The sequence below is a fragment of the Panthera uncia genome, chromosome B4 (genome assembly GCF_023721935.1).
Source record: "Panthera uncia isolate 11264 chromosome B4, Puncia_PCG_1.0, whole genome shotgun sequence".
In the NCBI taxonomy this organism is placed as follows: domain Eukaryota; kingdom Metazoa; phylum Chordata; class Mammalia; order Carnivora; family Felidae; genus Panthera; species Panthera uncia.
In genome coordinates, this window is record NC_064809.1 from 75,600,492 (window position 1) to 75,625,697 (window position 25,206).

Below are 25,206 nucleotides of genomic sequence, written 5' to 3' on the forward strand. Positions count from 1 at the left end.
AAGAAGAACGGGAACCGTGTCCCCCCATGGAGGTAAGACCCGAATTTGAGTCCCACTCTATAGATCTCAAAAGTAACAGTCAGAAGTTGAACTCTTTGGAACCTGGGAGCTGTGTGTAGCAATTAAGAATTCGTTTGGCTTCCAATTTTTATGTATCAAGTTGGAGGGATCCAATAAACATTTGCAGTTGTCAGGGCGGGGGGGCTGGAATAGCAAAACTCTCTTAACCCTGTATATCCAAGGACCACAAGGGTAGTACAGAAAGAAAAGGACAAAAACTAGTTGGTGACTTTAGATTGCCACGTCCTGCATTCCTTTAAAGCTCAAACCTCCCAGAGCGGGGCGGGGGGACCGTGGGTGAAAAAGCAAGCATGGCACAGATCAAGTCCACTTCTTTGCAGACAGCAGCCTTTTCCTGCTGCCTCTTTCGGACACAGGCAATGCTCCATATATGCCTCCTGTGGGACGTGTGAGCCCCGGCCTGAAGCTGCCTGACGGAGCCGGCATTACACAGGCACAAGCCTCAGGCTCTTTAGACCACATCCCCAGCCAATCTAGCTTTTTCTTCAAGGGAAAAAGAAAGGGGGGTGGGGGAGACAAATAGGCAAGTTTAACTCTAGTACCTAAGAACATGTGAAAGAAAGAATTCAAGTTACAGACCAGGAATCCCCAGTGTGGGGAACAGGTCGGAGGACACCAAACGTGTCAAATATTAACTTATTTACCAAACGGGGGGCCAGGGAAGGCAGGTTAAGTTTTTCTAAATTCTGGAGGTTTTCTACAGAAGCAGAGACCCTTCTACCCGTTCCTCTCTAGATCTGGCCAGATGGTACTCCAACTGCGTTACGCACCAAAGCGGGGCATCAGGGTGACCGATGAGAAAACTTGAGCTGCTTCCCCACCTGGAGCTCAGGAAAGGAGAAGGGAGCTTTGCCACGCTGTTCAAATTATTGCGTTCTGGTCCCTACATAAAGAATAGCTGCTCGAATTACCCAGCTTCTCCTGTGAGATCCTCGTTCTTTGTTCCAACGGCCCAGAAAGCTCAGTATTCAGCACTGTGCGGCCTCCTCTGCCCCAAGACTCTCCCCACATCCAGTTGGGACTGGTCTCCTTGGTTCTGTTTACCCTTTAAAAAATACTCATACAAACGATTCTTTCCCACCCATCCCCCCAAGACCCCAATAAAATAACATGGGCGTAGCAGCTGCTTCTACAGTTTTGTTTTGAAACGGTGTTAGATAAAATAAGGGAATAAATAGAGAATGGGTCAGAGGCAGAATCTCCATCCCCGGGTCACACTGCCAGAGGGAGTTCTAGGGAAGAATCTTCGGGGGGCCTGTCCTCACTCTGCTGTGAGGTTTTCTCCACCACACGGCCCTCTTCATGGTCCGTGCGGAAGGGGAGGCTCGAGGGGGACCAAGAGGGGCGGAAGTCTTCGCTCTCAGGCTCGTCAGGGTTACAGCCTTCGGGCACTAGCGCCTCTAGGGTGGACGCTTTCCCCACTTCTGACTTACACAGGGCAGCTGGGTCTGTGGGGCTACAAGCCACCAGTGAGGTAACCGGGAGAGAGAAGACGTTCAGATCCTTCTCCTTGGGGAAAGAAGGCGGGACTTCTTCCGCGCTAGGCTCTCCTTTCACCCCCAGGACTGGCCTCTGCTCCACCTGATAGTAGACCAGGGGCCCACCGTTCAAGTAGGACGGGCTGTTCACTGCCGAGGCGGCCGGGTGGTCTGAGTTCTCGGCGAAACACAGGACCGAGGAGCCCGGGGGCAGCTGAGCCTGGATGAGGATGGGGGCTGTGAGGCCCGGGCACAGCTCTTCGGGCACGGCCAGCGGCTCCTCCAGGATGCACACGCCCAGGCTCTCGATGCTGGAGTCCAGGCTGGCGCTAGAGCCGCTGGAGTCTTCCTCTGCCTTGAGCCGCTCCAGTTCCTCTGCACTCTGCAGGTGCATGACCGCCGTCTCGTTCTCAGCAATGAACTCCTGGAAGTCCTGTGTCTCGGAGCCCTGGGCTCCCGTCAGGCTGCAACCGGCGGCGGGTGAGGGCTCCTCGTCCGGGGCTGGCGGGCGGCTCACCTGCCGCTTGCTCTCCAGCTCCAGCTTCATGATGGTGTGGAGGTAATGAGTCCGGACCCGGATCGGATTAAATTCAATGCGCCCCGCCATGTTCCCGCAGCCATCCCGGGAACAACCGCACGGAAAGGACATGCGATCCACCTGAGGAGGGGACAAGGAGGTTGAGGGAAGATGAGGCCAGCAGATTTAATAACGGAGATAGGAGACGTCAGCTGGCAAACACGGGCAGCTGGGATTTGAGGTCTTCTTACAAGAGGAACAACTAATTCAAAGCGTAACGTGCAACGTGGTGACCTAAGAGCATGAGGTGGTAGTTTTCAGACCACTCGCGTTCTGATTCCAGCACAGCCATTAGTTAGCAGTTGTGACCTCGGGAAGGTCCTGTATCTCTCCAAGGCTTTGTTTCCTCTTCCAAATAAAGTGTAGCCAAAAATCACGTCAAAGGGCCTTTCCAGTTAAAAAGTCCTGAGACCACCTCTCTGAATGCTGACAGTTCTCAGAGTGGAAGAAATTTTTGTGCCTCAGACTTTCCCAGAACTTACCTGGTGTGTCGAGAAGACAAAGGCTGGGGCCCAAGCCTAGTGCCTTCTGCAACGACAGGCGTGGGAAAGGAAGTAGATCTAGCTGGTCCAAAGCAATCATACATTCCAGGGAAACTAGCGAAAGTGCCTTAGTTTGCTAAGGTGCTATCGTGACAGTTCCAACAAAATAATGGCCAGCTTTTCACTGCCTGCTTCATTTTTCCCTGATGGTTGGCCAGTTTAGTTCTGAAACAGTTATAGACCAGGAATATGTAGAAAGGGGATCTACTCTACCTCCTTATTGGATCCCAAAAGGAAAAAAGCACCCCCCCCCCAAAATAAAATAACATCAGCAAATATGTGCAAACACACAATGTCTTCCTATGATACCAACTTCTAGAACTCTCCATTCCAGTCTTAAGAACAGTCCAATTCTTAGGACTATTCTCAGGACTATTCTCAGTATATTAGGGACTTCAGTCTGAAAAGCAGTATTTAGCCAGATCAGCTAGAGCTATTACCTGCCTAAAATTAAGAAACAAAAGGTTGGTTAGGAGCCATTCAACCAGAAGGACTCAGCACCCACATCCTACAAGTTCCAGGTAGATTTCATCCTCTGGGATGGTACTACTCTTTTCAGTTGGGCTAGGCCTTCTAACCTGTCCCTTGTCGGAAGGCCAGGTGGGGAATGAGGTCTTCTATCTTTTAAGATCCTGGACCTAAGGGGTGCCTGGGTGGCTCAGTTGGTTAAGCGTCTGACTTCATGATCTCACAGTTCTTGAGTTCAAACCCCACGTGGGGCTCTTGGCTGTCAGCACAGAGCCTGCTTTGGATCCTGTCCCCCTCTCTCTGCCCCTATCTCACTTGTTCTCTCTCTCAAAATAAATAATTTTTTTTTTTAATTTTAGAAACTTAAAAAAAAAAAAAAAAAACAAAAGATCCTGAACTTAAGATCCTGGACTTAACCTCTGCCAGGCCAAGTTTGATCCTAAATTACAGGATCCGAGAATTACTTTGAGTTTTATAAAATCGGGGTAGAGGTCCTGTGAGTGAAGATAAAATCTAAAGGCCTAACTCAGCTCTCTGCTTCCTTTTATCTCACGAAATCAATATTTAAGGAATAGCTACTAATGGTAAACTTACTAACCCGTTCCCTGTTCCCCCATTTGCGGACAGCTGCCTCTTCATCACCTCTGAGGTGAGAAACACAGAAAAGGTTAACTGCTATCTGTATAGCCTAGGAATCCTGCCATGCTTGGTTTTCTCCTTGGTGGAGGAGGGTTATGGAGCTATGGAGTGTTCACACTCACGGGGAATCCACCCACGGGTGACGGGCGGCCTCCCGTGTTCATGGGTACCCGCATCACGTCCCCCAGACTCTAGAGTAGATATGCTCTCTCAGGTCGACTTGGACTCACCTGGCATTTAATCCCAGCCTGACTACAGGCACAGGCTTCTGGGTCACAGTACAGGCGACAGTCGCAACCACACTCTTCCCGTGACAGGCGGATGGCTCTAAGCTCCTGTTTCTCTTCGGCATCGATGCGGTGGACCCCCGAAGCCCTCAGCAAGGCTCGGCGCCGCTTGGTGGGCAGGGGCTGCAGGAAGAAGTAATCATCCACCTCCACGTTTTCCACGTCAATATCTTCATCTGAAACATCATCCAGGGTCAGGCCGTCGGCCTCCACTGACTCCACCGTCCCATTCTTGGTCAGCTGCCAGGAGACAGGGAGGACAGGTTAGCCTCGAGTATTTGCAGGCACCTCCTCACAGTGGGTGTCTAGAGCAGCACAGTCCAACTGAACCTGGTGCGACGATGGAAATGGCCATGCTGCTCATAGCACGTGTGGCTACTGAGCACTGGAAATGCGGCTAGTGCAAATGAGAAGCTGAACGTTTTCATTTCCTTTCACTTTAATTGAGTGTAGTATAAAGAGCCACATGGGGCGCCTGGGTGGCACGGTCGGTTAAGCGGCCGACTCTTGGTCTCGGCTCAGGTCATGATCTCACAGTGCACGAGTTCAAGCCCCGCACTGAGCTCTGCGTCGATGGTGGGGGTGCTTGCTTGGGATTTTCGCTCTCCTTCTCTCTGCCCCTCCCCCACTTGTGCTCCTTATCTCTCTCCCAAAAATAAATAAACTTAAAAAAAAAAAAAATAGCCATGTGTGGCTAGCAGCTACCATATTGGATAATTTAAGAGAATAAACCTAGAGCAGGAAGGCAGGAAGCCTTATGTAGCTCTGTAGTTCTAACACCTTCCTGTTGACACCGGGTATCACCTTGGTAGATCAAAGTTTCTCAAAACCCGTGTCTCATCCTCCCTCCTAGAAGATAATATTCTTCCACGAATATATTCTCCATTCCCAGACTTGTGTCCCTTAACTTCAGCTAACTTGCCTTCTGACACAGGGAGGAGAAGGTCTATCAATGGCTAGATATTCCTTGGATGGATAGAGAACATTGCAAAACACCCTTCAATATGTACCCCCAAAGGACCCAAAACCACATTCTGGGAAGAAGACGACACTCAAGTGTAGTACAAGGCCACCGGGTCTTTGTCAATGAGCCTAAATCTTCACAGTGTCAACAATGATCTACATACACAGAAGAGCTTCGTTTCATTGGGAGGAGGAAAAAAAGGAGCAAGTTGTTAATGGCTACCCAAGAAAGCTCTCACTTCCGGCCCACGGTCTAGAACATATTCTTTCTCCTGATACTTTTTTGATTGCAAAGAAAAGCAGTATGTGAGGCAGGGTGGCTTATATAGCACTAAGGTACCATCTACAGGCAGAAATCTGGGTTCTCTGGGCTAAGAAGGATAGCCAGCCAGAAAAGGGAGTCTTAGTGGAAGGACAGTGTGAAGACAAGCTGGCTGAATGAGTTTTGAAAACTCACCAGAGAATTCGAGTGAAGAAAATGAGCCCTCATCATCTCCAGAGCTCTGGAAGCTACTAGCAAGCTACTGGAGGGGCTGGCTTACTTCATCAGACAGCCACAGATTGGTGCTGGTAAAGGAACAGCTCCTGGGGGACGTGATGCAATAGGCCTGGCTAATAAGCTCCACACCTGTTGTGTTTGTTTGTGGGAAGGTGGGACAGAGGAGACAAATACAGTGGTGCTTCTGGGGGTTTCCTGGTCTGTTATTTCTGTACCAGGCAGACCAACGATGAGGGGCCTTTCTGCAGACCTTGGGATTGCCCCTGCCTATTTCACTGGGGATGGCTTCCTCCTCATGGCCTCCTCCTCACCCTCCCTCTCGCTGTCCTCTCAAGGGAAAGAAGCTAGAGATGCAATAGAAAGAAACCCACACAAATGTAGGGATGTAACACGACAGAGGTGGCATTTCAAATCAAGTGAGAAGAGTCCTCTGGCATTAAATGGTATTGGGACAACTGGATACTCTTTTGGGGGAAGAAAAAAAAAAAGTTAGATTCCCAATTCATACTACCCATAATAAGGCACTCCAAAGGAACGAAAGGCCAAAATTAAAAAGAAAAATAACTGGGGCACCTGGGTGGCTCAGTTGGTTGAGCATCTGACTTTGGCTCAAGTCATGATCTGATGGTTTCATGGGTTCCAGCCCCATGTCGGGCTCTGTGCACCGACTTCATGGAGGCTGCTTGGGCCTCTCTCTCTGCCCCTTCCCCACGTGTGTGTGTGAGTGTGTGCGCGCGCGCGCACGCGTGCGTGCGCACTCTCAAAATAAATTTAAAATTTTTTAATGAAAATATTAGAAAAATTATATATAATCAAAGCTACAGAGCACCAGCAGTTTTTTTTTTTGTTGGCAGCCTAAAAGGAAAAAATACCAGATGGCACATGGGCCATGCAAAAGATGTATCTTTGAGATCAACAGGGTCTCCCCTGTAGAGCGCTAAATAAAGATAGGAAAACTTTCTAAGAGCAAACTGGACCTGGGGAGGGCAAAGGCAGGGTTTTCTCTTGACACAGAAAGATGTACCAGCTGCCACCAGTGCTGCTGTTCGCGAAGTCTGCTAATAAGGAGGAATCCTCGGCCAGCCTGGAGTTTGCTGAGCTCTGTCCCTAGACATCCTGCAAGGGGGGGCCACAGAACAGGATGGAATCCTGCTGTGACAGGCTATGCCTCTACCGGATTTAGGAGACGGGTTTCTTCCACGGAAAGGGAAGAAAGCCTTCGTCGCAAATGACGGGAACAGTGTTTATTTCCCCAGCTGTTGCTATAGCAGCAGGAAGGTGATAGGGTCAGTGACAGAATTCCTCAGACACAAGAAAGGGACGCCTCAATGTCATTCCAGTTAGACAGACAGGTGTAAGGCTTTGGGAGTCGACTGAGGGAAGGAGACACGGCTCTCACAGGAGGAAAGGGATATCATTAGTCCACATCCCCTGCCGTCAGTTCTCCGACCACACCACAATCTGGTGTGGCTCATCAGGGGGTCACCCGCAGCCCTGGAAATAACGCAGCCACCTGTCTTAATATGGGTCAGCAGGCTTCGGGCCCACAAGAAACTTGGCCGGGCCAGAAGCAGTGTTCTCCAAGTTTGGAACTAGGAACTCGGGGGGACCTTTTTGCGGCCTGGTGGAAAACACGGCTGTGGAGTGCCAGGCAGTGCTGAAAGCAAACGGGTAGCTGTGAAGAGCCATCCTGCGAGAGACGGGTCTTCTTCCAGCGCTGCTCTCCTACACTGCGAGAGCTGGCGTGGCCTCAGCGGCAGGCCCGGGACCATCCACAGTGAAAGAACTATTTGGCTACACTGTCATTTACACATAAAAGACTATCACCTCGAGGTGACGGGGGTTATAGAAACAGCAGGGTCTTATCAGAGAACGTAAAGGATCTAAAACCCATTCTGGGCATTGGGACAACAGACGATCATTTGACAAGAAACTGAAACACTGTGCTTCCTCAGATTCCAAGGGTGGCAGACTCGAATGTTTATAGATATTCACATTTTAAACTTTTAAAAAATCTGCTGAGGGTAGGGAATTCTAGGGCAGCCATTTTGCTACCCTGTGTAGACTCCCCGCCAGAGACCAGAACAATGGTGTCTCAGACTGAGATCGGATTCCAAATCTGGGATGTCTCGTTCAAAAGATCTGGAATTTCTACGTGCCGAGGGCAGCAAATTTAAAACAAATAAATAAAGAATCCAGAGACCCAGATGGTTTTCCATTTTATCTCGGAACGCAGTTAAATACCAGATCCCAGACCCCTTAGGCACCTTCATCTTCTTGGCATGGAGCTTCTCCTCCTTCAGGTGTTCACGAAGAATCTCCCGATGGTTCACCTCCTGCTCCTGAGCAAACTCACAGAGCGTGTAGCTGCGCACGGAGTTATGGCGCTGGGCCATGCCCAGAGAGCTCCCACCCTGGCTGGGCACACTCGTGAAGCCTTGGCGTCGGGCAAAGTAGTAAACGGTCACCTGGTCAAAGCGCACATTCTTCCTCCGCAGCTGCTTCTGCCGCTTGAGGATGGATGTGGCTGAGAAGGGAGCACAGAGCAGTGTTACTAACCCAGGAACGGCCTGCCTGGCGGTCTCGTTCTTTCTCATTCAACTAAGCTCTCAACTGTTGCCCAAAGTGCTCTCTGAACCTTGGGAAACTTCTGATCGTCACATCATAAATGCACGGTTGGGAGGGGCCTTGAACATCAGCTGGTCCGAACCACTGCCTCCAGACCGACTTTACCCACACAGATGACCACAACATCTAATTTTGGACATCAGCTGGGAAGAGGACATCTAGGCCATCTTTTCAGGATGTAACAATCTATATAGCTTCAGTCAGTATGGCAGCAAGTAACCACCTGTGGCGATTTAAATTTCAGTTACTCAAAATAAAATTTAAAATTCAGCTCTTCAATTACACTAATCACATTTCAAGTGCTCACAGCTACGTACGGCTGATGGCTATCATACTGGACAGTGCAGATGTAAAACATTTTTTTTTTTATTTTAAGAAAGAGAGAGTGTAAGTGGGGGAGAGGGGCAGAGGGAGAGAGAGAATCCCAAGCAGGCTCCACACTCAACATGGAGCCCAACATGGGGCTGGATCTCACAATGCCAGGATCATGACCTGAGCCAAAATCAAGAGTCAGACACTCAACGGGCTGAGACACCTAGTACCCCTAGACCATTTCTATCATAAGAGAAAATTCTATTGGACAGTGTGTATAATCTATAGCAGAGGATGCTGTATTTCTTTAAAGGGCCAGATAGTAAATACTTTAGGCTTTGCAACTCGGCCGCAACTACTCAACTCTGCCACTGTAGCATGAAATCAATTACAACGTGTGTGGCTGTATTCCAATAAAACTTTATTTACAAAAACAGGCAGCAGGCCAGATTTGGTCCATAGGCAACCTCTGATCTACAGAATCCGAAGTTCTGGGGCACCTGAGTGGCCCAGTCAGTTAAGTGTTGGACTCTTGATTTCTGCTCAGGTCATGACCAGATGGTTGTGAGATCGAGCCCAGCATGGGACTCTGCACTAGGCATGGAGCCTGCTTAGGATTCTCTCTCTCCCTCTTCCTCTATCCCTCTCCTGCTCTCATGTGGAAGTTCTTTCCAAGAAATTAATTGAGCTATAAGAATTAAGAAATGTGGGGATGCTTGGGTGGCTCAGTTAGTTAAGCGGCCGATTTCGGCTCAGGTCATGATCTCACGGTCCGTGGGTTCAAGTCCCACATCGGGCTCTGTGCTGACAGCTCAGAGCCTGTATCCTGTTTCGGATTCTGTGTCTCCCTCTCTCTCTGCCCCTCCCCCACTCTCTCTCTCTCTCTCTCTCTCTCTCTCAAAAACAAACATTTTAAACAACTAAAAAAAAAAAAAAGAATTAAGAAATCTGGAGTTTCCCCAGTTGTCCAGGCAGTAAGCATTTATGTCCTACTAGTGCTACAATTGTATGGAACTCGGGTGGGCAAGGGTAGTATCCTGGACTTCTTCAATTTATTTTTTTTTATTTTTTATTTAAAAAAAAAATTTTTTTTTTAACGTTTATTTTTGAGACAGAGAGAGACAGAGCATGAACGGGGGAGGGGCAGAGAGAGAGGGAGACACAGAATTGGAAGCAGGCTCCAGGCTCTGAGCCATCAGCCCAGAGCCCGACGCGGGGCTCGAACTCACGGACCGTGAGATCGTGACCTGAGCCGAAGTCGGACGTTTAACCGACTGAGCCACCCAGGCGCCCCTGGACTTATTCAATTTAATTCAGCCCATAGGTTCCTGGGAACCTATAAAACATGGCATAAGGAAAATCAGCTAGAGGAAGTCAGACCTAAGTCTATGATAATAGAGCAGTGAAGTCCTCCAAAGAGCGAGGTTGGGCTAAGGGTAGGAAGATTATGGTTAAGGGAAAATCCCCAAGCTGGACAGAAGAAGCAGTCGCAAGGACTGCAATGGGCTCTGATGCTTGGGGGGGTGTGGGTGCAGGTGGGGGGTAGAGGGGCTCACTCACGTGTGAAGCTGGCAGTTGTAGGAGGATTGAGACTGTCACAGCTGTCAGCACTGTCACTGCTGGAGATCTCATCATCGGAGTTGGAAACTGATGAGCCCACATCCACATCATCAAACTTCCTCTTGAGACCCGAGCCCGTGAATGCATCCATTGGTTTCAAAGGGGTTTCCTTGGGGAGCCCACGGCGTTGGCCCCAAAGCCCCTGCTCACCACCAGTTAGCCAGGCGCATTAGGATTCTGCCCAGAGGAAAAGAGGAATCAGCACTCCTGTCCTGAGACAGACCTCCCTCCCAAGTCTATACACGCGGCTCTCCAAATGAAGAAACAAAGTCCCTGAGCTAGCACTGATGTCTGGTCTCTTGCGACTAGGTCATTTCTCTACCTATTCTGGCCAACGTTCTCCTACTTATGTTTCCCTTCAGTCCCAGGCACTCTTAGAATAATGAGATGAGTAACAGCAGCACCCTTCCCAGCAGAGTGAAGGCCTTTGGTTCCACGCCAGCTGGGCTCTGGGTTTCACTAGCCCGGGGATAACGGTAGCTGCTCTTGCGCTCACACGGGAGAGCTCTCCCAAGGGGCCAGGAGGAGGGACTGGGGATCAAAGGCAGAATTAGGCTGTGCCTAAACCTAAACGAGAGCCAATTATTTCTCCTAGGGAAAATTTGGCCTGGCGTTTCCCAAAGTGTGTACATTAAATAAACTAGTTCCATGGATATTAATAGCCTTACGTGGAAATAGGACTGCCGTGTCCAAACAGTTTAGAAAAGCGCTATGAGAGGATAGCTTGAAGGCCTTGAATATGCCAACGAGCACGGTGAAGCGTGAGAGCCCACAGCTAGTGCAGTGTTCCACACACCCGATTATGGAAGAATCTCAGGGGGCAAATGAGCCTTGGATCGCACATTGGGAAACACTGCTCTCGGCCCCAAATTTCACAGTCTATCAGAAGCCAGGGAAACACTTTACCTAGATCTTCACAAGGGTGAAGATTCTCACCGGCCTCCTACAAAGATCAAATGTGGTTGTAAAGAATGGACTGAAGATTAGAATCTGCACTGCCTTCGAAACCCAGAAGCTTTTCCGATCTCATATATCTCCATAAAATAGGGCTCGGCTGGTCTGCCATCATCCCCTGTGCGAGGAAAACTTAGCTTTACAATCTTAGCCCCCTGTAAAGAAACCAGCGAGGGGAAAACAAATAGCAAAAGAAGTGACAATCGACTCTGGTAAAGTCAATACGGCAGGCAGTGTTCTCAACGTGCCACACAAGGGATAGTCCATTTCCCAGGTACAGATCTCTCTCCTTCTCCACCTTTGGACCTAAGTTCCCAAGAATATGAACCTGCTCGAAACAGAAATGCTGTCAGAGCCGGAGCCACATGTGACGATACGAAGCCTCCCTGCTTTGCCTCAGTAATGCCAGAATCTCCCCAGACTATGATCTCACTAGTTGCTAATTATGCAGCAGGAATAACAACACTGCCCAGAAAGACAGGGCTGCGTTACTGCAGAGCAGCCACCCAGAATATACTGTGGTGTCAAAAGCTGCCTGCTACAGAGCTGTTTTTCTGGACTGAGTCTCTCGGAAGCAATTTGCCTGCTCCTGGATCAGCTCTACTTAGTCAACCAGACCTAATGAGTACTTTAGCGAAGAGATTTCCTGATCTCTCTGTGCAGATCTCATCAAAATTCTGTATTCAAGTCACAAGATGTACCTAGGAAACCTCAGCCATCATAGGTCTAGACAAGCACATTCCTGAAATACACTTGGCCAGGAGGAAAAAAAAAAAATAACCAAGTGCTTGATAAGAATTGTAATGAAATTCAAAAAGGAGCCCAAAGTATCGATTCGGTTCTTCGGGCTACTGATCTTACCATCAGAGGTCACGTTCCTCGCACATATTAAGAACGGAGAGCGCCAAGGACTCTTTAATGGGCTAAGACTTCAGCTGGGTTTAAAGATACCTATTAACTAACAAATTTCTTCCTTGCATTCGACATGGGGAGGTAATCTTTCCGACTGAGAATTTATGTGGGTGATGTTTAAAAAAAAGAGAGAGAGAAAGAATACCGTTGACCACTGAACCGAGTTTTTTCTTCCCCACTTAAAAATCTTATCAACCACATAAAAACTCAGACTGAGCTGAAAGTCTGCTCTTTTGAGAAAGGGCCTCAGTCCAGCTTCAGTTTTAACTGGTATCTTTAGTGTTGCTACTGGGAAGGTGGCCTTTTCCTCAGCCTGGAAGCATGAGGGGGATCTCTGACCAGAAGCAAACTGTGCGCTCCTGGTCTTTCCTCCAGTGTCCCTTTGCTTCCAGTATTGTGGGCTCCCTTTGAATATTTCTCTTTATGCCCTGCACGAGTTTGGGTTTGGTCCAAAATCATCTTTATTATTAAAATTCTCGCTGTCTTAACCCAGCTGCCCTCAGGGGTAGCACTTCCTCTGGTGCAGCGAGGACTGCTGGCTACTTGTTCCATTCTCCTTCGCCCCTTTTTCTAGGTCTTCCCCACTTCCACTTCTGGAAGAGTGGCTTCTGGGCAATCGTAAGAGGCAGGTAAGAAAGAGGGGGGAAAAAAAAAGAAAGAAAGGATGTGAAACCTAGGAGAAAGATATTTTCCTTAAAACACCGGAGAATAATCTGAACCTATGGCTCTATGTGTAAATAATGTGCATACTGATTTAGCTCTCCTAACGCTACCCAGGATCTGTTTGTGTCACTTTTTCACTCCATTTTATACATATATTTATATATACAAATACATACATGTATGTATTTGTATACACACACACACACACACACATATATATACATATACATACACACAAAATCCATCAACTCTGTCCTGACAACCAATAGAAGTTTAAATTTCAACCCAGCCTTCCTTACCCAACTCTGGTGTGAACTCGACTTGTCAGGCAAAGATACTCCCTGGGCATCAAGAACAAACCTCCCATCCACTTCCCACAGTGGCCTGAAGAGACCTTTCTTTGCAACAGAAGCAACTAGAATAGGTTCCACACTTTCCAGTTCATCAAATCAACCTCTTTTCAAACCACAATTAGAAATCAGTCATGCCCACCTCTCTCAACCATTCATTGGCAAAGGATCAATGCCTGTGTATAAGAGAAACACTTGTAAGTTACACTTCAAGCACTTAAACCCAGACAGAAATAATGAAGGTGAGACTGGAAATGCAGGTCATAACTGACAGTTAACTGTCAAAATGACCAACTCAAACAACAAATGCTTTTGGAGAAAACAATGCAAACCTCTATAAAAGCTTTTTAATGACAGTGAAATGAAAGGTCAGCTGATACTTTCTGGCTACATACTTCTGCCTTATGGTCTTTTCTCAAGTGTGTCTGAGTATTTCTCAAAGGTATATGAAATAACTCATATCCAGAGTATATAGAAGATATTAGGCTAGCACCAAATCAAGATCTACAGCATATGTGCATTTTAGTACTAGATCTAAGCCTTTTCACGTCTGTAGGATTCCTATCACTCCCCCCAAAACCAAAACAGCTTATGAGACTAGCAAAAGAGGGACTGTCCAGAAATAATTTTGTGGGTTCAGAGTGTATTCGCCAAGTTTAGGTAACAAAGGCCTCTCTCTTAAATGAGTATAAAATGACGAGACAAGGTATATCTCATGGGAGAAAGCCTCCCCACTCCACTGGAACCCAACCTTCTACTAAAGGTCAAGAGACAAAAATCTCTGGTAAGATCGTCAGGGTTATCTTCCATAGCTGGGTTAGAGGAAGGAAGGCTTGCTGCTAATTGTTAGGATAAACCTGAATAAGACGACCGACCCTGTTTCTCCTTTTACAAGATATTGCAGCTGATTCTCAAATACTATCAATTCCTTGGATCCATGTGTCCTTGTGATTACCAGGATTATGAACATATAAAGTGCTTAAGTGCAAACATACTGTTTAAACTAGGTATTTTAAGGAAGCGTCCCTCCACCCCCCCCCCCATTCGCTGACACAAGGTTAGAATTTGGCTTTCCATGTCTAAACTACCATCGTATGGAGAACACAAGATCTTTGTGGGAGATGAAGAACGTGATGCTGCAGGAACCACTAACCCTCAAGGATATCCAGTCATTGATAACTCTGGCACACACCAACATCCTCCTGGCTTGGAAATTAGCAAGATGTAAAGTCAGTGAAGAAAATGAAAATGTGAATCAACTATGGGTTTCCCTTAAACTGAAAACTGCAGGACAAGAGGACACTGTGTCTCTCGGGGATAACTTCCAACATTTCATATTGAAGAACGGTTTGCGTGTCACGCTGCCACTCTAACCCCTTCAAAAAAAATAATAAATCAAGACCATGGCACTAAAAGGGATGGATGGCAGTCAGCTGCGTGTTTGGGCCTGTGAAAAAACGATCGAGCTAGCAACCAGGGCAAGTGATGCTTTCGTTTTCCCCCACAACGCCAGAAAAATGGGAGACATCAGGAACCAGAGCTGAAAAGGGCATGTCAAGGCATCAGTTCCCTTTAATGGACACCCCTGCTGAACCCTTCAGCTCCCAACCCATTTCTCTGATTCCTGCTAACCTTCCCGCTCATTCCAATCGTCTGCAGCCCCTGCCCAGCCTTCCTCATCCCTTCCTGCCTGCTACTCACAAATTCCCAACCACTCCTCCCACATTTTCCTCTATTCGCCCTCCCCTTCCTTCACTTCCCTCCATCCTACATCATCTCCACTCCATTCCGAACTCAACCCTCATCCGCAATCCTGCCAGCTTCCAAGCCGCCCATCGGTCTCCCCCGAGCTGCCCCCGCAGTTCGGGCCCGCGTCCTCCGTGCCCCTAGCTCCCACGCCTCTCCCGACTCTTTCCCTTCCCAGCGGCGCCCTGGCTCCCCGCCCCCCGACCGCTCCCGTCCGAGCCTCCCTCATTTCTGACCCCTCCATCCGCGCAGCTCTGGGTTGACCACTCCTCCACAGCCGCCCGAGGGCCGATCCCGAGAAAGGACGAGGCGGCACCCTCCGCCCCGCACCCCCAGGCCCATTACCGGCCCCGCCGCAGCTGCCTCCTCCCGTGATGGTCTCTGCCGCCCCCGCTGCCGCCGCCGCCGCCCTAGCCCGGGTGGGAAGGAGAGAGGAGATAGCGAGTCCCGGGCCCGCGGCGACGGTCGGGGAGTTCCCAGGGCGGCAGGGCTGGGAGGGAGGGCGGGTGGGCAGGTCGGCCGGCAGGCGGCGGAGGGCGGGCGGCTCCAGCAAACTCAGGCGCCCCCGGTAGCAGACGCCCAGAACCGCCCCGGCTCCGGCTAACAATAGGCTCCGGCCGCAGCGCTCTGGCTCTTATAGGCGCCGGCACGTCCTGACCGAGCCCCGGGGCATGCTGGGAAATGGAGTCTACGTGTCGGCCCCACTCCCGCGGCATGCCGGGAGTTGAAGGCGGCGACAGACACAGAGCCGAAAGTCGCCGGCAAACAGGCTTTGGAGGCGGTGTCTCTGCTGCAGTGGACCCTGGGAGAGCGAGTTGGGCGCCGCTGCAGCCTTTTAAACAGGAAGAGGGACAGCCTCAGCTACAGATCTTCAATGACTAAACGAATCTCCATCTAAAGCTCCGCTTTTTCTTTCTCCGGGACCACTCTCCTATGCCTAAAGAACATAATCCCCCTTATGCGCACTCATGGGAGCTTAGTCTTAAGCAGCATGACATGCTGCAGCTTACGCAAGGTATAGAGAAGAAAATGCAATGTATTGAGTACTGCAATACGTATTGACTGGTTGATTTAAGTGTTTTATGTCAAAAGTATTCCTACATGGTCTATGATCTTCACAACTTTGCAATTCATTTTTAAGATGGGGAAAACGAAGACCCAGAAGTCAAGTTATATGTCATTTGCCACGGACACTCTGGTTTCCGATCTCACTCAGAATAGACGTTATGTATGTCTCTTTGACTTCTAAGCCAACCTCCCCTCCATCCTGTCATCTTGTTTCCTTCTACGTTTCCCCTCCTGTACTCTGCTTTAACTACCCTGGACCACTGGTGTCCTTGCAGTTCCTTCAACAATCATGCTCTCAGCTCAGGGCCTTTTCCTTAAAACATGTTCGCTAGCAAGCCACATACATATTCCTCCACTTAATATTTGCGCAAATGTCCCCATATCAGACTTTGCTTAACCATTAAGAAAAAAAATGATGCTCGGGGCGCCTGGGTGGCGCAGTCGGTTAAGCGTCCGACTTCAGCCAGGTCACGATCTCGCGGTCCGTGAGTTCGAGTCCCGCGTCAGGCTCTGGGCTGATGGCTCGGAGCCTGGAGCCTGTTTCCGATTCTGTGTCTCCCTCTCTCTCTGCCCCTCCCCCGTTCATGCTCTGTCTCTCTCTGTCCCAAAAATAAATAAAAAACGTTGAAAAAAAATTTAAAAAGAAAAAAAATGATGCTTAGTCTCTATCCCCTTGACTTATATTTCTTCTTAGCATTCACCTCCTGATGTATATTTTTCAGTCTTCTCTCACTTGACTAAATTCCATGAGAGCAAGGAATTGCTTTGTTTACTGTATCCTGAGCACTCAGTACAAAGCCTGGTAGTTGACATTTAGGAACTCACTAGATATTTACTGCATATTTATTGGATATTTATGGCAGGATTTAAACTCAGGTTAGACTGGTTCCATAGCCTAGTGCAGTCTTCACTGCAACCAAAAACTATGGAGCCAGATGGTTACCAAGCCATCTCAGTCTTAGAACTGAGAAGTTGGCTGGTTTGGACAAAATGCCAAAAATTCCAGTCCTCTCACCTTGGTGACATCAGAGGCTCCATGAGGCTAGGAAACAACAGTGCAAGATGAAAGGGCAGATCATAAAAAAGCAGTCTTTAGTGTACCATGCACTGATCGGCTCCCTATCTGCTGAAATTTAGGTATGATATAACATGTGATCTAGAGCCAGGCTGCTTAGATACAAGCCCAACTCCTCCACTCAGTAGTGGTATGACCCTTGGCAAGGTACAGTAACTTCTCTTGCCTTAGCTTCTGTATCTGCAAAATGGGGCAAACAGTATGTATCTTAGAGGGTTTTGTGGAGATTAAAAGTTAATATAGTATAAATGTTTACAATGCAGTCAGTGCTATGTAAATGTTCATGATTCTGTCTTTCCTGGACACACAGGTAACAGGAGAAATCCCCAGACCACTCTGTAGAGTCAGTGAATACAAAGTTACAAAATAACAGCCATAAGGCCATGTTGGATAGGCTAAAATCGTGTCTCATATGCCTAAAGATCCACAGTTTGAATCATGGAAATTCATCAGGGTACCATCAGCCTCAATGCCCATGATTTATAGTTTATGATACCAAATCAGGAGTCAGCCAAGCCAAAGTCAGCACAGCCTTTGAGAAGATAGCAGAATTCAATTTGGCAATAAGCTCTATGTCAGTCAGAAGATCATCTGAACCTGTTATAAACATCACAACTCTATGATAAGTTATCACAGAGTCACTTATTTATCACATTTCATTGTCTTGATAGAATCACTAGAGAAGTTGCTACAATGGTGCCAGTTCACCCAGAATTGCAATTCTGCCTCCCACCTAAGCAGGGCCTATGGAGGGCAAATGGTAGCCAGGAAGCTCAAATGCAGAATAGAAACTACAAAGAAAAGTGAAAAGAAATGCTAATAGCATTCAATGTCTAATTCTAAGTGTTACTGCTTTGTTCCAAAACCACACTGCAACATACGTATGAACCAGCTCAGAAGGCACAAATCACAAATGGGTGGTTCGTTTGGGGGGCAAAAAGGTCAAAGCAAAACAGGAAGATATACAATCAGCAACAGCAGCTGCAGATAAAAACCAAAGGTCAGATTTCCCGTCCTGGGCAGTGTTTACCTATCTGTCTTGCCCGTTATGTCTACATGTAGAGGTGATCTTGTAATCAGTAGTATCCTAAGTTTATTGAGAAATTGGAAACGTGTACTAGATACAAAGTAAAACTTTTATACTCCTTATCCTTTTTTAATCTCCCAACAATCCTATCAATTAAGTATTATATCCTTTTTAAGATGAGAAGGTGGAGGTTTAAGAGAGTATTTTGTTCAAGGTCACATCCAGGAAAAGCAAGACCTAAGATTTGAACAGCCTTATCTGACACCAAAGTATACATGTATCAACTATTCTTTACCACCAAAAGAAAAATACATTCTCCAGGTGGGTTGAAAATTAATAGGTCTGAGGATACTAAGTGCTAAGCTTCTTAGAGAAAAAGAGTTAACCTGTAGATTTAGCCCTAAAGTTAACATTACTTTCCGAATTTACATTTAATTATAATCCAGATCTAGAAAGGCAGGTACCTCTTTGTGACTGATTGTACAAAGAGATCAGTACAGTAAGTAAATACTAAGTAATCAGTATAATAACAAAAAGAGATCAGTATGCACAAATCTGGGGGAAAGTGCCATGGCAATTTAAAACAATAAAACAACGGGGCGCCTGGGTGGCTCAGTCGGTTAAGCGGCCGACTTTGGCTCAGGTCATGATCTCGCGGTCCGTGAGTTCGAGCCCCGCGTCGGGCTCTGTGCTGACAGCTCAGAGCCTGGAGCCTGTTTCAGATTCTGTGTCTCCCTCCCGCTGACCCTTCCCTGTTCATGCTGTCTCTCTCTGTCTCAAAAATAAATAAAAACGTTAAAAAAAATTAAAAAATAAAACAATAAAACCAAAAAGCTGTATGATTCAGGAAGATTTCAAAATGGACACACACAAAATGACCTGTATATGTGCACAACACACATCCTCTTTAAAAAAGCAAACAATCAGGGGGTAGAGTGCAGGAGTGAGTTTAGAGAGGGCAAGCTTAACAAACCTAAAGTAAGTGAATGAAAGCCTGAGCAAAGTTATAAAGATGTGTATGGAAACATAAATGAAAAATCAGACATTAGAATTCATGCAGAAAACAGGAATCTGTAGCGATTAAAATGAGGAATGTTTACCTCATCTTACGAAATATATGAAAATACAGATTCCATGAGAGATAACTGGTTATAACTCATGCCCTTCAAGACCCCATACAGTACAAAACAGTGCAATAATATAAATACAACAGTATTTTTTAAATAGCAAGTTTCCGTCCAACTTCGGCTCAGGTTATGATCTCACGGTTCGTGAGTTCGAGCCCTGCGTCGGGCTCTGTGTTGACAGAGTGGAGCCTGGAGCCTGGAGCCTGCTTCGGCTTCTGGGTCTCCCTCTCTCTCTGCCCCTCTCCTGCTTGCACTCTGTATCTCTCAAAAATAAATAAACGTTAAAAGAAATTAAATAGCAAGTTTCCTTCTAATTCACATTAATCCAACTGAAAAATTTAATTCCGATAGAACTTTAAACCTCTGATTTTGAGAATGTAAATGCTAGACTTAGGTGCAATTTGTTCAGTAGACCCTTATACATAAGGAACAACACAGAGGAGATCTAGAAGTGAAAAGGAAAGATGAAGAAAAAGAAGAAGAAGTGGAAATAGATGGATGTTTAAGGTCAAAGTAAAATACAAGGTCATTAAATGAAGCAATAAAAGAAATCAAATATTAACGGTACAGAAAGAAACAGACGCTTATGGCATTAATCTTATGTCACATAGGGCATTTTTTTCTCCAGTTCATTCCATTTTGCAGTGGTAGTAAATTCTTCCCCATTTAAGCCCTGCAGCTTGTATAACAAAACAAATCGAATCGCAAACTAAAAATAAATATTCTGACTTTAGGAAGAGTGCAACTGAGAAAAGAGATCATTTTTAGGAGAAATAGAAGAATGATGGAAGGTACTGTGTGAATTAGTATACAAATGATGCAGCTAGGTGGGGCATTTGTGCCATTTCTGTTGAGATTGGAGTTCTCATAACAGACCAAGAGAGGCCACACAACAGATCAAATTCCTGTAGAGGAACCACCCATGACCAAGGAAGTCGAACAATTCAGTGAGATAATAAAACAGGTCAACTTCAGCCCTCTAATCATGCTATCTGAAATTGTTAGGTAATGGACAAAAGAAAAAAAAGCTACAGTGAAGAGGGGTAAGCTCAGTCTTGAGTTCAGATATTTGCACCCCAAATTTGTATTACTTTCAAAACCCAATGCCGAACCTTCATTCACTTCACAGTAGTTTACGAGACGGCCCAAATCTCTGCAGCAACGCTACACAAAAGACCCGCTGAGAATAAATATTTGGGGATACAAACGGTTTTCAGAACACTCCTCCATTAGGCATAAATTCAAAACAACGGGGTTGCTCTGTACGGTTAAGTGTCTGCAAGATCTCACGGTTCATGAGATCAAGCCCCACATTGTGCTCTGAGCTGACAGCGCAGAGCCTGCTTGGGATTCTCACTCCCTCTCTCTGCCCGTCCCCTGCTCATGTGCGCTCTCTCTCAAAATAAACAAATATTAAACAAGTATATTAAAACAGGAAAATAAAAGAAATGACTAGTTCTATTTTGCCAAGCCTTCTTTACTCACCAAGCTTCCCCATGCTCATTCGACCCAGTGGTGAGATCACGCTCTACCTTTCACAACATACCCAGTGCCTACCTGTGCCTGATGTCCAGGCATCAGAATGTCTGCCCCCTTGTGTGGACCTCACTTTCTCACGTCTCTGACTCTGGTTGTCTTGTGTTGGTTGTAGTGTAATCTCTTTCCAGATATTATGACCATCTCCATTTCCCCTCCCCATTTAAATAGCTTCCTGAATAAATAATTTGTGTAAACATTCTTATTAGGCCATAATATTGGGCAATCTTATTTAGTAGCTGTATTTATGTAGTGACTAGTCCTTAATCCTTGGAGAAGGGCAATGGCTCCCCCCGCCCCCCGCCTTTTATCTCCCACCAACTCCCTGTTAACTATCAAGTCTTTATACAGCTGATCCTTGTAGACAGAACCTATTACACTTCAAGGGAACAGTTCACACAATGCTAAATCAAATAGGATGCTACTCCACTTCTCAGGAGGGCCTAAAATCTAACCATTCTCCTCAAATACCCTCACTTTAATAAAAACATTAAACCATCTACTGCAGTTCATGTATTAACTGTCACATTATTCAAAAGATAAAATCCAGTAAATTTTACTTCTGGGAATATATCATAGAGGTACATGCAGAAAACTTACGAAGATGCATGTTCAAATGGACTTAACCTAAACAACATCCATAGGGAATGGCTATTTTTAAAACTGAATGATGCAGAATTATAAATTCTAATGATAGAAAGATGTTCAAGATATGTTAAATACAAAAAGCAAATTGCATACCATTAGTGTAACATGAGCCCATGTGTGTATTTGTGTGGGGAGTGGGGGAGAGAGAATGAGAGGGAGAAAGGGAGGGAGGACTGGGGGAGTACTTTTTGTAAGGATTACCTCCTTAGAGTGGGACTAGGAGGTAAGCAGAAAAAGTTATATGCCTTTATTGTTTGAATTTATCATTTTGTGTATTATTTTCATAATAAAAGCTAGTTTAGATTTTTCATTTAATTGAAAGGATCAATAGTAAACAGATGTGATTCTTAAAAGCAAGTTGAATCACAACATCCTAGCACTATACCATGTCTTACCAATGATATAGTATTGGCACTATAAATACTTTCTGGAGCTAAAGAAAGCCTAAGCAATTTTCTGGTTAATTCAAGGATCTCTGATTGCAAACCTATATAAACCCATTTCTTAAAAAAAATTTCATTTCTATAATAAATATGAAGACTACTCTAAAAAACTCTAACGCTAAGTAAATCAGTAAGTGTAATTTGTAGTAAATACATTAAAAGAATCCTATATATCATTTGCAGTAAAGAAGATTCACAGATTTAGAAGGGACCTTTCAAGGTCATCTAGTCCAAGTCTCCAGCCTAATATTCAGACAGAATAAAAAACACCACCACCACCAACCGGGGTGCCTGGGTGGCTCAGTCAGTTGAGCATCTGACTCTTGATTCCTTTCAGCTCAGGTCATGATCTCAGGGTTCATGGGTTCGAGTCCCACGTTGGGCTCTGTGCTGACAGTGTAGATCCTGCTTGGGATTCTCTCTTCCTCTCTCTGCCCCTCTCCCACTCACTCTCTCTCACACACACACATACACACACACACACACACACACACACACACACACACACACACACACACTTTCTCTCTCGCTCTCTCTCTCTCAAAAAGAAAACAACCAAAAAACAAAAATACTAGCAGCCTGCTGAGGAGGGAATGGACTTCTCTGAAATGAAGAACAGTCTCAGGAACATAACACAACCAGAAATGTCCCCCTGAAACAGGGACATCTGGTAATTCCACTAAAAAAATATTTTGGTCCAATGTCAAGTTGTTGCACAGGCCAGTTTAAAAAAGTCACTTGACCTCATTTTCCAGTTTCAAAGCTTTCAATTTGTTTAAAACCAAAAGAAATCAGACCATATTGCAGGTTGATTTTAATGAACAAAATTCTCTGTATAAAAACATTTAAACTTTATCAAATGCTTTAAAAACACACACGCACAGATCCAAATCCATTACAGAATCTTTGAACATTATCTTTTTTCACCTCAACATAATGTGTAAAGGGATAAAACTCTACATGTGAAAAAATTAAGACCCACAGCCTCACACATGTATGCACACACATGCACAGCACACACGCGCGCGCACACACACACACACGCTCACACGCTTTAAGAAGAACAAAAATATATGGGATGGGGTCGGAATGAATTTCTTATAAAGTTTCTATAAAAGAACACTACAGGAATAAAAGAACTTTCTCTACCAAGAAAAGATGCAGAGAGGGGAAAACAGAAAGCAGGGGTTAGCCAAACTCATTAATAAATAGTTTGAGAAGCTCATTCAAGAACAGTGAATTGGGGGAGTTACAGATGACCCCTCCTTTTCACCATCTCAATGTCTGTGAATCTGATAAGTGATGATGCTTAAAAAGCACCTGTGTTCTCATTTTTTGTAGGTCTTGACTTGTTCAGCATTATTTAGGTGTGGTTTGTCCCCTTCAGTGGTTGATTTCCTCAGTTCTCAATCGGTGTCATGTCCTACGCAGCAGAAGAGCCACGGTCAGAAACCGCGGCAAACACAGGGTATGGCAAGGGAGGCAGGAATGGCTGGCGGTTAAAAGGAGCCGGGTTGCCTGGGTTTGGATTTCGGCGACACTCCTGGCGAGCTGCCCGCCACTCAGCAAGCTCTTTAGCCCCTCTACTGGCTCCACTTCCTCAGCTTCAATTAGGGATCATTATTATCTACTTCAGCTAGGTCTATCAGAGAGGATTTAAACAAAGTAATCCACTTAAAGATTTTATCACACTAACAGGCACAAGTAAATGCTCAGTAAATGTTAGCTAAAACTATTAGTCTTGGCAGTACAGAGCAACCAAAAGAAAAGTTCGATTCTATCTTTGTCCTTCCCCTCGTCGGTGAGGTTTTCAGGGGCCAACTGTGGCAAAAGCCAGCATGTATGATGCAAAGAGACTGAGGATCCAGTCTTAGGAATATAGATGTTCACTTTTATATTAGAAAAAAATTACATGGCTCCGTATCACAAAATTTAACATCTTTCCATGAAACATCACACAACTCTCATCATCATTATGTCCTACAGACACCCTAAATGGTGTGGAGTTTCTAATGATATTCAACAACAACAGGGTCCATAAATTTTAAACTAAGAAACAGCTGCAGAAATGGGTGTTGGGCAATAATCTGTGTGTGCCACAAGAGCTTGGGCCGACAGATGGCTGGGGTTCTGCCTCCACGGCCTGGACTCCCCCACACACAGTCAGATGGGTCAGGCTCCTGCAGACCTTCAAATCTCCATTAGCGAGTGACTCCCTTCAGCGGGGAAGCTTCCAAGAGGTGAAGGAAGCAGCAGCCACTGAGGATGGAATGCCCCGCACCTACTTCAGTATGATATGATAGCTATCATTGGTTTCTGCTGTAAAAAAAAAAGAGAGAGAGAGAGAGAGAGAGAAGAGTCTTTAGTCACCTTTAAAACACAGCAGGAGAAAAAAAGATACACTAAGGCTCTTTTGAGAAGGGAGAAAAAAAAAACAGCAGGACAAAGGGCAGCATACTCGTTAATTATCACAAACTATTTACAATAAATATGCATTATGAAAACAGCATGCCTCAATCTCATTTGTCCATGGAAGGTGGAAGAGAAGGGCAGAGTCGTCACTTACACTCTTAGAGATGGTTCCTTTTGTATGAACTGGCTTCTTGCCAATCTCTAAGGACATCGCTTTTTCTACTTCAGATATGGTGGTCCATCCCTTCCCTCTCTCCTCAAAGGAGTAAACCATGAACAAAGCTCTTAAACTCCTTAGAGAGAGGCAGCTGCTTACTATTTTATTACCTTTCATTGTGTCCAGAATAAAACAGGCTTCCTCCTGAAAGTTCTGTATCATCTGAGGAAAGCAAGAAAATTTGCTAATTATTAAAAACTTGGGTTTGCTGCATTTATTTAGACTATATGGCTTTTTATTAGGTTAGGTTTAAGGGAGAATAATTCTTTGTTTTGCTTTCTCCCATTTAGTTCTTACATTTTAAAAGCTAAGCAGTCTAAAACAGTGATCTTAAAATTATAGTATGCGTTTTCCTGGGTTAACCCAAAGACGTTCCAAGGGGTGCACAGACCCTGACAGGCCCATTTGGGAGCACTGACTTCCTGGTCCTTATCTTCTACAGGTACTCTTTCCCAAAACCGCCTGAGCACCTCTTCAGCTTTCTCTACCCATTTTCCCTTCTCCCATTTTTCAAAATAAAGTCATAACTTTCACCCTCCTGGAATCCTACCAAGATGCATTATTGCCCCAGGGTACAAAATCTCCAGGATGCCAAAGTGTGACTGTTAATGCGAACTTTAATAATGGGGTAACAAACTCTTATGGGAGTCACGTGGTTTCTAATTCTTTCCTTTCACCAGAACTGAAGACTGACCTAATCACAAACTGTCAAACGATAGGCGATTCAAAATAATTCTTTGTAACATCACTATATAATTTTTGGCACCTAACTCAGTAGTTAAAAAAAAAAAAAAAAAAATCCAGTGATGCTGTTATAAAAAAACTCCTTCCATTCCTGTCTGACAATCTGTGTGAATCAGATTCCATAGCACTTATATCTAGAGAATAAAACAGAATGGAAGTGATGGTGAACTCTATTTCATGCTATAAATCA

General features: G+C 45.7%; 2 protein-coding genes across 7 annotated transcripts in view; both read right to left on the reverse strand.

The window, feature by feature from the left end:
• Nucleotides 1–1,203: 1,203 nt before the first annotated feature.
• CSRNP2 (cysteine and serine rich nuclear protein 2) lies at nt 1,204–15,356 on the reverse strand. Of its 3 annotated transcripts, none has more exons than XM_049625451.1 (5): nt 15,065–15,356; nt 10,035–10,271; nt 7,802–8,061; nt 4,016–4,312; nt 1,204–2,217 (listed from the first exon to the last, which is right to left on the reverse strand). In XM_049625451.1, exons 2-5 carry the CDS (start codon nt 10,183–10,185, stop codon nt 1,294–1,296), a joined length of 1,632 nt encoding a protein of 543 aa, XP_049481408.1. In that variant the 5' UTR covers nt 10,186–10,271; nt 15,065–15,356; the 3' UTR covers nt 1,204–1,293. The 3 variants fall into 3 exon arrangements, with proteins under 3 accessions (XP_049481408.1, XP_049481409.1, XP_049481410.1); XM_049625452.1 differs by having other exon boundaries at nt 14,956–15,356; XM_049625453.1 differs by lacking the exon at nt 15,065–15,356 and adding an exon at nt 11,001–13,984.
• An 8,164-nt stretch (nt 15,357–23,520) lies between these two features.
• The window catches only part of TFCP2 (transcription factor CP2), a 44,429-nt gene continuing 42,743 nt past the window's right edge, over nt 23,521–25,206 (reverse strand). For 2 of the 4 annotated variants that reach the window (XM_049625477.1, XM_049625475.1), the window contains exons 14-15: nt 24,383–24,434; nt 23,521–23,959 (exon numbers count right to left, since the gene is read on the reverse strand). In XM_049625477.1, coding sequence (XP_049481434.1) covers nt 23,925–23,959; nt 24,383–24,434 — 87 coding nt within the window. In that variant the 3' untranslated portion in view covers nt 23,521–23,924. Of the gene's footprint in view, nt 23,963–24,382; nt 24,435–25,206 lie in introns of all 4 variants that reach the window. The other 2 variants (XM_049625474.1, XM_049625476.1) reach the window with 1 other exon arrangement.